The sequence below is a fragment of the Larus michahellis genome, chromosome 15 (genome assembly GCF_964199755.1).
Source record: "Larus michahellis chromosome 15, bLarMic1.1, whole genome shotgun sequence".
NCBI classification, from domain to species: domain Eukaryota; kingdom Metazoa; phylum Chordata; class Aves; order Charadriiformes; family Laridae; genus Larus; species Larus michahellis.
Genome location: NC_133910.1, coordinates 12,232,310 through 12,246,348, shown reverse-complemented (window position 1 = coordinate 12,246,348; position 14,039 = coordinate 12,232,310). Strand labels below are relative to the sequence as shown.

The window sequence follows — 14,039 nt, the reverse complement described above, 5'->3', positions numbered from 1 at the left end:
TTTTGGCAACCACGGAGAGCAAACCACAGCGAAAATAAGCCGCACACGGAGTTAATTTCAGTGGCAGATGAGCATCATTGCTGGGAAGTGAAAGCCTCAATTGATGCTCTTCTCTCCCCTCCCCACCTCCCCCGGTCCAGCTGGGAATGGGAGGGGGAATTAGGAATGCTTTCCTGGACCGCTCTGGAGCTGAGTGGGCGCATTTTCCCAGTTACAGCCTGAAGTTGGCAACTGCCAGTTAAGTTACTGACAGTCATTTGAGAAACCAAGCAAAGCGCTGGAAACTGCTGGTGGTGCGTATCGCTGCTGAGGCGTGAATATTGGGAAAAACAGCCCAGGCCACTGGGATTTGCGTCTCACCTGCATTCCCGGTCTTGCGTGTGTGGATGGTTAAAAAAAAAAAAAAAAGGATGCTCTTAGAGCAATGAATGCAGTGGGCAGATCACACCCTCAGAAGCAATATTGGGCGTTTTTCCCCCCTTTGGGTACCAGTGTGCTGGCAGATGAAAAAAGATGTTGTAAAGGGGCTTCTTGGATGTTCATGGTTGGCTTGTGGCGTGGAGAGTTAGGATGAAGGTACCGTTGGGTATGTTTGACTTTGCGGTGAGGAGGGAAGTGAGGGATGCGCAGAGCAGGGGTGGTTACCTCTCCTCCCCAGGGTGGTTTGTTTGGACCCCAGCCTCCAAAAACCGTTATTCAATTGGCGTTCCTAAGCAAATCCAGACCCGGAGCCTGGGCTGTGGCTGTCCTAGTGTTTCAGAGGAGCTCTGCTCCCCTTGGGGCTCACAACGAGCAGCCAGCCATACCTGGCACAGGGAGAGCTGCCTTGGGAATGCTGCCCAGCAGCTCTCCTGGGTTATTCCCGTGGTGGGATGAACTCTTTGCTTCGCACAGGCATCCAGCGTCCGCAGCCGAGTCGTGCTGCCCTCGCGTGCCGCTGCCGCAGGCTGGGATGGGGCTGGGCAGGGGGCTGGCGTGGGGACAGCCCCGCTCTTCATCGACCACAGCACCACGAAGCCGCTGTGCATGACTGAGCAAAGTCGCTGAGCCACCAGAAACATCAGTTCCCCAGGGCTCCACCTCAATGATCAGCGATGTGTAAGGGAGCGTTTTAGGTCCGGTAGCTGCACCGGAGGCGCTGGAGTTTGATCTCTCACTGGCTTTGAATGACATTGGGCTGAGGACCTCCTTGTGTGATCCTCACACCCTCCTTTGGTGACCTTAAAGGTTTTTGCATGCTTAGGGCTGTCCCGAGAGCCGTGACTGGGCATTGCTGACCTTGCTGCATCTCTTGCATGGCGCAGGACAGTGGTGGAATAAGCCCAGGTGGCTCGGGAGGGTTAACTCGTGGGCCGGGAGTCCAGAATTGCACAAGAGCTAAACAAAGCTCTCAAGAGCTCTCTCCATCCTCCTGGTCTCATGGCACAATGCGATCACCATCTGGGGCTGGAAACAAGTTCTTCCTGTGGTTGTTGAGCAAACGCCTGGTCGAGCCCGTGGCGGGCGCCCTCCCCTGCGCGGGGCTGTGGCGAGCGCTTGGCTTCAGCTGCCCTTCGGTGCCGTGACTTCAGCCCAGTCCCCGGCCAGCGAGAGCTCGTGAGCACCATGTAAACACCAAAAGGGAACTTCTCCGCGGCAGCGAGTCGGAGGGAGGCATTCCTAGGAAAAACCCAGCCGTGCTCCCCGTGCCCCAGCCCCTGCTCCTCGGCGGGGCGGGCACGGTGCGTACGTGACACCGAGCAGCCGCGGGGAATCGGGGCTATTTTCTGGCCCCCCCCGCCCCCCCCGCCTCTTTCCCTGCCTCCAGCCGCAGCGCTGGCACGTTGTGCTGCGGGCTGGTTATCTCACAGTTAAACGTATCCGAGGGCTGGAGCCATCATCTGGTTTGGTTTAAAGTGAAACTTCCTGAATGGGATGGTAGGACTGATTTGTTTTTCCTGGCTCTGCTCCCACCCTTCTCGCCAGCTCAGCAGAAAAAAAAAATAAAAAAAAAAAAATATAGAGAGAGAAGTGTGCATGCATGTATAATATCTGTGTGCTTGTGCATGTCTCTCTCTATGTGTGGGTTTTCTAGAGTCCCCTTCTTCCCGGGCTGGTTCCGGCCTTTGCTTATGTTCAAGCCCTGATTGTGCAGCAGTTAAAACAAATAAATGCACTCCCGGCTATTAAAGGGCCTTTTCCCCGTTGTGAGAGCGGGGAGGTGGCATTCCGCAGCGCCTGGGGTTGCTGCCTGCACCCCCGGGACACGGGCAGGAAGGTTGGGGACACCCCGGGTGGCGTCCCGGGATGCTCAGGAGCACCCTGGAAGGAGCCGTTGGCTTTCTCCCAGCTCCGCAGCCTCCTGCCGCCCTCGCAGCCCAACACAGCAGCCTTTCCCCAGCATGGCCGGCCCTTGGGCTCGTCTCCTTCGTCCCAGTCGGCTCCTGCAGCGCTGTCGGCTCTCCCCAGCCCCCCTGGCTCTCCCCTGCCCGCCTGCGCAGCCCTCCTGCCTGTCGGCTCTTGCCGGCATCGAGGGTGCGACCTGACAAGCGTCGGAGAAAGGGCTTTTGTTTGGCTGGGGCTTGTCGGAGCCCCGCGCTGGGGCAGGGAGAAGGGGAGCACCCTGTGTCCTGGCTGATTTGCCGCTCTCCTTCCAGCTTTTGCGTCAAAGCCCTTGTCTCCTTCCATTGGCTTCACCCCCGAGGTGCCTCCAGCCCGGCTGTCAGCTGGGTTTCTGCCGCGCCAGCAGCCCCCGGGGCTCGGCAGCCTGAGCGATGGGAGCGATGGTTGGCGGAGCTGCCTGGGAAGTGCATGGAGCCTTGAGGGAAGGGGCATCGCTGAGCCAAGTGCCAGCTAACCCCACTCAGCATCTGCGCTGCCCCCTGCCCGGCTGCTTGCCCTTTTCCCTGAGCGAAGATCAAGCTGCTGAAGCCGCTTGTGCCGCTGCCTGGGACAGGGCTGGCCCCGCGGTGCCTCCTCACCATGGCTGCGGTGCGGGGACCCCGCCAGCGTCTCGGGGTGCTCGCTGTACGGTATCACACACAACGCGACACGGATGCCCGGAGCCAGTGGTGCACCCCAGTGCAGGGATGGCCTTCCATTTCTTATCTTGCTCTTCCAGCTCAGCTATCAGCAGATGTTTGTTGGGAATTGCCACCGTGGCTGCCTGATCTTCAAGGCTGGGGACATAATTAATGATTTCTCTGCACAGCTCTGGGTGTAGCCCCATGCTTTTGCTAGCAAAATATGTTGCGTTTGACTCCTGAGCAGGAGCGGCCACAGAAGCTGTGGGGGTCAGGGCAGAAGCAGGGCTGTGGTGGGATGTCTGACCGTGTCATGTCTCCTACCCCCAGGTTCGCAAAGCTCCTGCTCCGTCTCCCAGCCCTCCGGTCCATCGGCCTGAAATGCCTGGAGCACCTCTTCTTCTTCAAGCTAATAGGCGACACGCCGATCGACACCTTCTTGATGGAAATGCTGGAAGCGCCCCATCAAATGACTTAGAGAACTGCTGCTGGGTCAGTCCCTCGCCCGGCCGGGGTCTCGTGGGGCCCCTTCCTCCGCTTTCCTCCGCCGCCGCCCCAGCCCGTCCCTCCCTCCTCTCCCCAGCGCTGGAGGCACCGTCTGACCCGGGGCGAGCCCCTGCCGTCCTCGCCTCCTCGTTGCCTTCACCCTTGTCCGTTTTGCTGTCACTGCTGCGTCTCAAGACCTGCTCGCTGGTTCCCTGCGCTAGATGTAGAGAAGTGGGAGCGGAGAGAGCTTGCCACCTGCCGCCCCGGCTCGCACACCTGTCCTGGCCCCCCTGCCGTGCCATGAGTTTCGGGATGAGCCGCCGGACGAGCTTGGCATCACCCCACGTGCGTGATTTCCACAGGGCAGGAGCGGGGCCGGGGCCAGTCCCAGCCCTTGGGGCAGCGGGGTTTGGACAAGCCGAAGGGAGTGGTTGAACTCACCGGATTGCAGCTGGCTATTTTCAGGGGATGGAGTTTTTGAAAAAGAGAAGAGAAGAAAGAAAAAAAAAAAAAGGAAAAAAAAAAAAAGAATTCTATTTTTGGTTCCTAACTATTATTAGTAGTCTCGGTAGTTACTTCGCGGAGGGAGAGGCGGGCTGGAGAGGCGGCCCGGCCCATGCCCCACAAATGAGTCACCCGTGGCTGCGCAGAGCCTTCTCCTTTCAATGAAAAGCAGAGGATTTGGGATCGAGCTTTGTCCCCCCCTTCAAATAACGAGGCAGCCGGTGGCATGGGGGGGCCGGGGTGCCCTCTCTTCCTCTGTGCAGAGGGTCCTGCTGGCGGCAGCACCTGAAAAATCCCCTCTTGCCATCCTGGAGAGCAGCCGGGCATCGCCGCTCTTCCCAAAGATGCCTCTGCGCTCGGTGCGGAGCTGCCCACGCGGACAGGAGCCGGCTGGAGCGCTTGCTTTAAGGCTGCCAGGGACTCAACGTCATCCATCCCCAAGCTCCTGGGGTCTTGCCGGACCCCTGCCCTCAGCCCTGTGCCCAGCAACCCGGCCTGGCCCCACTGGCGAGGCTGGGTCCCGCCGGTCCTGCCAGACCCACACTTTATTTCGAGGGCTGTGGCGTTGGAGCGGCGGGAGATGTCGTGCTGCCAATGGCTCCTTCTCAGTTTTGTGGTCCTGACCTGGTTCGGTAAGGTTGGAGGGGCATTTCCAGCTGGTGGGGTGGGCTTGGCGAAACACCCGCTCCGTGCCTGTATTGCGGGTTCGCAGCAGCCCTGGGTACCGCAGGATTGTCCCCATGGCCACCAGCGCCCGAGCCCTAACCTCGCGCGGGGGGTTCGGCTCGCCCAAGAGGCTGCTCCTGTTGATTCAGCAGCTGCCGTGCAAAACACTGCAAGGCAACAATTAGTGGGAGTGCTTGGCCGGGCTGGTAATTGGGGCTGTTAATTAGTGGTGAAGCAAGAAGAGGGCTCCCCCTCCCCTGAATGTCCTCCATTGGGCAGGGATGCGGGGGTGAAAGGTGGGGGACGTGGGCAGCGCGCCCATCCCCGGCCCATCTGGGATGCCGGGAGCACCAAAAGCACCTTGGCTTTTGCACGGTCCTTCCCTTGAGCCTTGGTGTGACAGCAGGGAGGTGGACAGGACTTGGGGCATTAGGGACACGGTCCCAGGAACATGCCCACACCCCACGGGGAGCGTTTCCCCTTCACCTCCCCATTTCACCTCATCAGGTATCTCCAGAGCCCCACCGAAAAAATGAGTTAGAGGAAAAAAAAAGAGCAGAGCAAGCAGTGAGGGATGTTGGGGAGGGTTTTGTCCCCCCTTGGCAGGACGGACTGTCCCGAAGGCACCGTGGGGTGGGTGCTCAGAGCCAAGAATGAGGTGCCTGCGCTTGGCCGGGGGCCAAGGCTTCCCCACCTCTTTCATGTCTTCTCTGCTTTAAAAACAGGCAAAGTATTAGGTCCCAAAGGTATCTCTTTCTCTTCTTTCTCCCCGTGGGTTGTTGCTGGCTCTTCAGACATCTCCTTTGTGCCTGGAGGGGGATGGAGCAGTGCCCACCAGCTCTGGTTTTTGAGGGGACACAGTTGTCACCCGCCTGTCGTCATCCTGCCTGGCAGCTCGAGTCCCCGGCTCCATCCCCTGCAGTTAACCAGGCCATCTCATTGCTAAATAAATACTCAGGATTTCAGGTCGTAACTTTCCCTTAGGCTGGCCTGAAGTGGCAAATCCACAGAGGCGGGGAAAGTGTTTTGGCTGTGTTTCTCCAGCAGCCTGCATGCCGCCGAAAATATTATTAAACAGCTTCACCCTGCAAGAATTTGCCAAGAAAACTAGGCAAGAGAAATGAAATATGTAAAGGGTGCCAGTAAACACGAGCAGGCTGTTCCTTGCCAGCGTAAGGCTGCCGCAGCCCCGCGGGGGGCTTGCAGGGAGGTGTTAGCCCCCAGCCAGCCGGCACGGAGCTCAGCCCCGAGCCAAACCAGCCCCCGGCAGCCCCCGGCCCGGAAAGGAGCTTGGAGATCGCTTTCCGGAGAGAATGAGGGTGCTTTGTGAAAGAGTTGGTGGATACTGCACTAGAATAAGCCCGCTGTACTTCTCCATTGGGTGGAACCACTGTTTTCCTGATTGATGGCTTGGAAGGGGCTGTTTGGTGATGGGTGCTGAGCTGTCGGTGGCTTGTGAGTGCCCATCCCAGCCCTGGGCACTGCCAGGCTGCTGAGCAGGAGCACCCATCGCATCCCATGTCGTGCCATGCCACGCCACGCCACGCCATGTCATTCCATGCCATGCAATGCCACCCCATCCCATGTCATGTCATGCCGTGCCCTCCCATGTCATGCCATGCCATGCAATGCCATCCCACCTCATGTCATGCCATGCCACACCATGTTATGTCCTGCCATGCCATGCAATGCCACCCTATCCCATGTCATGCCATGCCATCCCATGTCATGCCATGCCATCCCATGTTACGCCATCCAATCCAATCCCATGCCATGCCATCCCATCCCGTCCCGTCCCATCCCATCCCATGTCATGTCATGCCATCCAATCCCATGCCATGCCATCCCATCCCAGTCAGCATTTGACCTGATGGAATGCCATGACCAAGGGGGTGTCCTCAACAAGTAGCGTGGTGCAAAGGGGAAGGCTCTGCAGGCCGGGGGCTCTCGGTCAGGATGCGTGTCTCCATGCCTCAGTTTCCCTGCTGGAGCAGTGCGTGGCCTCGATTCATGTCCCAAGCTGAGGAAGGTTTTGGGGAAAGGCTGAGCGTTGTCCTGGGCTTTCTGTTCTCAGCCGGTGTCGAGGGATTGCCCACATTGCTGTAACTCAACATGGCTCTCTTGCTTTTGGTAGAGCTCTTGTGACTTCCCTGGCAGCCACACCAGGCATTTTGGGTTGTCAGCGAGTCCTGAATGTGTGACCAACCCCCAGAGCCAGGACCCCAGCCCAGCCCACGCCTCCCCCCACCCCCAGCCCAGCCCTCCCCATCAGAAGGAAAAGCTTTTGTGCATCCGGCAACATCTGCCACAGCAGCCTTAAAGCAACGTGCTTTTGCATGAGTTTGAGTCTTTCATTTGTATTCTTTTTCACTTTTGGCTTTTTTTTTTTTTTTTGGTCCTCATCATAATAATTATAAATATACTACATGCTTGTTTGAAGAGATGATACGTGGGTAAAAGAAAAAAAAAGGCACATTATTCTCTAGAGAGGTAGGACTTTCATTTAACCAGATCCTAGTACTCTTGCAAAAATCTGGTTTGATTAGGGTGATCTATTTTTTAATTAATTTTTTTTTTTTTAAATTCCATTTTGTTGGTGGGACAATCTTTAATTTTCTAAAGATAGCACAAACATCAGCTTTTCAGCCACCCGCCTGCCGCCCTGGATGTTCCTCGCTGCCTTCTTGCATGTGCGCGTTTCAACCGAGCCCTAACCCAAACCGAGCCCAATCCAGCACGGACCCCCCCCACCCCGTGAGGATGCGGAGCCTTCCTGAGCATCCATCGGCACCCAAGGGCTGAGCGCCGCCGCCGGGTGGGACCCGCGGGGTGGAGTTACGGGCAAAGGACCATCATCTCCCCAGCACCCATGGGTGGAAGAAGCCCACGCCGACCCCACCGAGCTCACCAGCAGCTTCTCTGCACTTTGGACCCTCCCCGTCCTGGCTGTGTCCCCCCCCTCCAGCCCCCGCCAGCCGTGTCCCCGTGCCCAGCCGTGGCATCGCTGGCTGCGCTCGGCTCCTGGTCGTAAAAAAGGGTTGGAGATGGCGGGACCGTGGCTCAAGAGCTGATGCTGTCCCCATCAGTGCCGAGCGTGCATGAGCTGGTTTAAGTTGATATGTGCGTGTGTATACATGTATGTACTGTAGATATATACACTGTATAAATACCCTCACTCACATATACATATATTATAACCGTAGCAATTACAGACTTTTTGTGGGTTGGTTTTTTTTTTGTTTGTTTTAAGTCGATTCTTTTTTCCTTTTTTTTTCCTTGCTTTTTTTTTTTTTTTTTTTTTTGCTTCATGTAAGCGAGTACATTGTATCTGAAGCCCTTTCCGAATTGGCAGATGCCAAATCTGGATCTTTATTCCTCGAGACAAAGGAAATGCATCTATTTTAAGATGCCTTTTTGTTTTGTTTTTGGTTTTTTTGTTGTTGTTGGTTTTTTTTTTTTTCCTTTTGAGCAGCAGGTGGTTTTGAGTAAAAATAGCTTTAGCAGTTCCCAATACTTAGTGATGGATGCCTTGGCTATGGGATGCATAGCTAAAAAATAAAATACATTAAAATTTAGAATGACAAAAAAAAAAAGAGAAAAGATAAGGAAAAATATCTAAAGCATCAATAAAGTTAAAATCTATTTTTGTACAAATGTAATTTTATCCCTTACATATTCTTGGATGTTTTCTTTCTGGATTGTTTTGTTTCTTCTACAGAGATTGTTATAAACTCTCTCTATTTTTTCTCTCTCTCTCTCTGTAAATGTTCAACCGTAGGGACAGGGATCTGGAGAAGAGGGAGAACCTTTTGACCGTGTTTTAAAGGCTTTATATGAAATCTCTTTTGAAATAATTTTTTTGAATGAACTTTTTATTTTTTCCCCCACTTCCAAAATCTTTTTCGGGGGGGGGAGGGGGGCAGGGGGTGGGAGGGAGCGGGCTGGTCTGGGGGTGTCTTTTGTCACGTATATCCGGCGTTCCCGCAGGTCTGTTTTACTGTGAAATCACTACCGTATATTATTATTCACTTAAAAAAAAAAAGGAAAAAATAATAAAAAAAAAAAGAATTGCTGCTGGAAACGCCAGTATTTTGATGAACAATTGTATTAGAATTGTGAAAAAAAAAAATGAAAAAGAAAAAAAGAAAAAGAAAAAAGGATAAAAAAAAAAAAGAAAATATATGAGCATTTTAAAATATAACCCAGTCCGAGTCCTCTTTTGTTTTTCACTGGTGTGTCTTGAGTTTTTTCCTTCAGGTCCCCCCATGGAAGGGCTGTTCCCACTGGGGGGGTCCCCGTTCCCCCAGAGGGTCTCTGTACCCGGGGGGCCGAGTCTGAGAGTCAATCCAGCCCGGCTGCGGGTGAGGAGCAAGGGCAGAACCAGGGGGGAACCCCATGACTCCGTGAAGGAGAATTTTCCCCTTCCCCTCCCGAATTTCCTTTGAATGAGTTTCAGATCCCTTTGACGTCTCCAGCTGCACTCTGTTAGGGACACCGTCGCCCCCCGGCACGTCCCCCTCCTCCTTGCCTTGGACCAAACATGGGACAAGTGGCCTTTGTGGCCACTGTGGCTGCTGGCATGCTCAGCGTGGCCAGACCCCAGGGGGGACCTGCCAGGTGGGTGCCTGCGGGTCACCCTGGCCTTTCCCTGTGGTGACCGAAGCCACCCTGGGACCACCGCAGGGCTGTGGGCAGGGATGTCCCCGTGCCATTGCGGCACCGGCCAAAGCCCTCCAAGCCCTGCCTGGGGGCTCAGCTTCGGGGGGAGCCCCTGACCCAGGGAAGGACACAGAGGCTGGGCACCACCCTGGTGACCAGAGGTGACAACGGGCTGTTTTCCAGCCACCGTCCCTCCTGGAGTCCCATGGGTGCCTGCGGAGCGGGAGCGTTGCGGGAAGGGAGGTGCTGGAGCCCCGGAGAACGGGAGCCGTTAGCGCTGGCCTTAGCTTAACCTGGGTTTGTTGCCAGGTACAAACAAGATTGAACTTGCTCTTGGGTTTACAGCGGAGATAAATCCTCCCCCGAAGGCTGCAGAGCCAGTCGAATGGAGAAGGAAAATAAGAGTTTCAATTTGGTTAGTGACGATCCGTGTGTTTCTAACTTGGCCGCAATATTTTTTCATTTGGGAAGCCCTGGGAGGAGGCTCGCGGAGGGCAGGGGAAGGGGAACGGGGGATTATCTGCCCCCAGCAGCAACCTGCTGGTCCCCAGCACGGGGCCGATGCCCACTCCCACCCCCAGCCCTGCTTCGGGAGACCCCAGGGGCCGGGCAGCCCCCGCCAGCCGCACTCACCCATCCGATGGCTCCTATTGCAGAGGGTGGTTATGTGTCTCGTTAACCTCCAGGCAGCAGTTTGTGTTTAGAGAGTAAATATTTACCTCCCTTCCTGAGGGTTATTTTCCCCCCCATCTCCCGGGGTGGAGCGTGCTGGGATCCCAGGGACAGCGCTCGCCGGGATGCTCTCCCTCGCACCCCAGGCTGCCCGCTGGCTCGGAAGCCACGCTTTGCTTTGAAAATCGGGCTTGCTTCTCTATTTAAAGATAAGAATAACAGAAAGAAAAGCAAAGCTGTGCTAGCCACTGATTTTTTTTTTTTTTTTTCCTGTGGGTGATTGCAGCTATGTTTGCTGCTGCCCCCTCGGGAAGGCCGGGGGGGCTTTCCCAGGCCCCCAAACCTGGCTCTGGGGAAGGGCTCTGCTCCCCCTCCTCTGCTGCCGGGGAGGGAAGAGGAATTTTGCATCTTGGCCAACTCGTTGCTGTTTCTCCAGCTTCTGCGGGGATCAAAGTGCCTGTTTTGACTCCCCTCCTGATTCCTTGATAACAGAAGATAGTTGTAATGCAATTAAATATCTCACACATGCAATGGCTCGGGGCTTTTGTTGTGTCTCGGGGCTGGGTGTGTGCAGGATTCACCCTTGACTTGTGAGCAGCAGGGGGACATGGAGCTCGGGGATGGCACACACAAAGGGTCCAGAGCTCTCTGGTTTATCAGGAGCCTCCGACTACCAGATTTCCTTAAACCCTGAACTCCTGGGGGTGTGGGACCAGGAGAGGACATTCCTGATCCTCTGGGTTCTTGAAGGGATGCAGAGTGGAAGATGCTGTCTTGGAGGAGTGCAGAGCATGCCTGGCGTGCTCGCTTTTAGAAATGCATCTTGCCTAGTGGCACCAGGCTGGCCACTTAATTTCTTCGCATCCCCAGTGCTGACAGAGATGGAGTGAGGTGTCAGCAGACTGTTTGGAAATCCTTAAGAGAAGGGCTGTGATCCCGGTCCTCTCCGTGCCTTAGTTCTGCAGCGAGGAGGGGCTCTACAAATAAATACAGACAGATGAGCTCTTTCACTGGTGATTTGTCACTTCATAATTGCCAAAGAAAAGCAGGTTAGTTTTCTCCTCCTGACCTCCCTCAAGTAGCCTTTTCACCCCAGCTGGCCCCAGGGCCGGGGTCGGGGTCCCGCCGTGCCCCCACGGTGCAGCCGTCCCCCTGCGCCGGGGCCGCAAAGGGCACCTTGGCCTTCTGCATCACGTTTTCCAAGCCACATTTCCACGGCTCTCCCCATGGCATCACCGAGCCGTACAGACACCCACCCCCAGCGCGTGCCCCAGGGCGCCTCCGCCGCCTCTCCCATCTGGGGGTGAGAATGGGACCAGATGGGAGCACCGGGAGATGGGCGCACAGCCAGCTTGGAGGACGTGGTACAGGTTCAGTCCCTGGTACTAACAAAATGTGGGGTTCCCAGCAGTGGGGACACACCTGAGCACCCAGCTCATCGCCTCCCCAGTGCTCCCCTCTCCATCCCTGGCTCCCCAGGGCGGTGTGGGACCCCCCAGTCCAGGCGTCTCCCTGGTGGGACTCTGGGCTGGAGACCCCGGGGGGGTTCATCTGCAGGGAGCGAGAGGGGGTGAGCGCGGGCGGCTGTGCGCGGGGCAGGGGGCTGAAGCGCAGGGGCTGAGTTTAGCGAAGGCTGCGGGCCAGCAGCTCCCAGGAGCGGGGCTATTCCCCCCGGGGAGGTGGCGGGGGGAGCCGGGCAGTGCCTCGGGCAGCCCCTGGGGTCCGGTGTGACCCGTCCGAGCAAAGAGCAAAGTGCTGCTGCCACCTCCCGACCGGAGCGAGCCCTGCCCGGGCGGGAGGAGCCGAGCGGTGCCCGGGGATCCGCTCCCCCTGCCCGGGTCCCGCTTCCCGCGGGGCTCCCTCTCACCCTTCCCGGGGATCCCGCTCCCCCTGCCCTGTTCCCGCTACCCCCGGGGATCCCGCTCCCCCTGCCCGGGGATCCCGCTCCCCCCGCCCGGTTCCCGCTCCCCCCGGGGATCCCGCTCCCCCTGCCCGGGGATCCCGCTCCCCCCGTCCGGTTCCCGCTCCCCCCGGGGCTCCCGCTCACCCTTCCCGGCTCCCGCTCCCGTTTCCCGGAGCTCCTGCTCCCCCGTCCCCGGGTCGTCCCCCGCCCCCCCCCCCAAGGCAACCCCGGGGCCGGAACGGAACACCCTACAGAAAAATCGTGGTGTTTTCGTTCGTCACCCGCTTTTGACAGCGTCCTGGAAGGCTACAAAGTTCGTGAAGCGAAGGTCTGCCCCCCTCCCGCGCTCCCTGGTGCCATCCATGGACCTCAGGCCTTTCTGTGCCCATCCCTGAAAGATACTTCGCTGACGGTCACCTCCATCTCCTTCCCTCCTCCCTGCCCTGGCTCTGAAATTTCTAAATGTCTTGCTGTGGCCAGTTGGGCCGATCAGCAGCCCACCACCTAAACACGCTGGATTTTAAGTATTTTAACTCATTTTTCCTTCAAAGAGTACAAGCGCCTGCTTTTGCCTCGCGGTATGACAAAGGGTTAACAAAATCCTTGAAGCAAAGTGTTGCCTAAAATGAGTATCTTACATTTCCAAAGAGCCTGAGATCCCAAGGCACAGGCGAGAAATACTAGCCACAAAAATTTTGCATCTCTCTCCCTTACAACACTGGCAGTGAAACCTTGTTTGGCTTTATATGCAAGATTTTCCATACCGTGCTCCAACGCAACTCAATTCCACTAAGCCCACATCTTGTTTTTCTACTGACAAAGTGAGGTATGATTCTTGGCTCAGTGATTTTCTGCTGTGGAAGACTAAATGAAAAGATGCTTTTAAAGCTCATTCACTCAACACTCAACCTAAAACCCAGGGGGAGGGTCAAATGGAAATTCGCTAAAGTTATCAGACGGGCTTTCTGCTGTATTTCTTTTATGGCGGGTATTAGGCTGAAGAAAATTAAATGAAGACACAAGTGTTTGCTAGGATACTGTTAAAGGTAGAACAGCCCGATGAAAAAAACAGCCGAGTCATTTAATTTATTTTCTTATAAAAAGCTTGTGTTTGAGTCATTGTGATTCCTGAGGACACAGCTCTTGGCGTTCATTTTGTCTGGACTTTTTAATTTATAACATAAAAGCACCTTACCTTGTAATAAGTGCGGCCACATCCTTCGCCGCGGTGGGGGCTACCTTGCAGAGCTGGGGAGAACTGGGGAGGGAGAGGAGGGGAGGGAGGGGGAATTGCCCGGCTCAAGGTCGTCTGGCAGCGAGGAGCAGAGCGGGGAGGGTGCTCCCACCCAGCCCCGTCCGCCCGCCGCAGCCTCCCACCACACTGGGCTTTGCTGCTTGTGAACTTTGCGGGTTGGAGCTCGTTCCTGGGGGTCCCTGCCTCCTTTTTGCCCACTCAAGGGGTTGTTTTTTGCTTGTCCTGGTTGTGGTGGGAAAGGAGCAGGGGTACGGCACTGCCGCCGTCACAGGAGGGTGGTGGGGCCCTAAGGACACTGTGCCACCAGGAGGGGCTGGAGGAGCTGGAGGGCTTCATCTCGATGGCAGGGAAGGTGGTCTCCAATGTCCTGGTAGAGCCAGGGAGGGGGCTGTGCTGTGCGCTGCAGACAGAGGACACCTTTGCCGCTGCAGCATCCCACCAGTCCAGCATGAGGGGAAACCCCTTCCTCACCCCTGGGCTGGCAATCAAATGCACTCTCACCACGATGTCCCACAGGAGGAGCAGAGAGCGCTGGCACTGCCCCCTCGCTGGGTCTGTTGCCTCCCATCAGTCACTAGCCAGGGAGCATCATCCCTGTCCCGTCCATCCCTACCCCATTCCTGCCCCATCCCTGCCTCATAACTGCCCCATCCCTGCTCTATCCCTTCCCCGTCCCTACTCCATCCCTGCCCCATCCCTTCCCCATCCCTACTCCATCCCTGCCCCGTCCCTACTCCATCCCTGCCCCATCCCTGCCTCATAACTGCCCCATCCCTGCTCTATCCCTTCCCCATTCCTCCTCCATCCCTGCCCCATCCCTGCTCTATCCCATCCCCATTCCTCCTCCATCCCTGCCCCATCCCTGCTCTATCCTATCCCCATCCCTGCCCCA

The 14,039-nt window shown here is 56.5% G+C and overlaps 1 protein-coding gene across 1 annotated transcript in view; it reads left to right on the top strand.

The window, feature by feature from the left end:
* Positions 1-4,053, top strand: part of RXRA (retinoid X receptor alpha) — a 114,130-nt gene extending 110,077 nt beyond the window's left edge. The window contains exon 10 of the mRNA XM_074608543.1: positions 3,333-4,053. Within this exon, the coding sequence (XP_074464644.1) occupies positions 3,333-3,480 (148 nt within the window). The 3' untranslated portion in view covers positions 3,481-4,053. The remainder of the gene's footprint in view (positions 1-3,332) is intronic.
* The last annotated feature ends 9,986 nt before the right edge of the window (positions 4,054-14,039 follow it).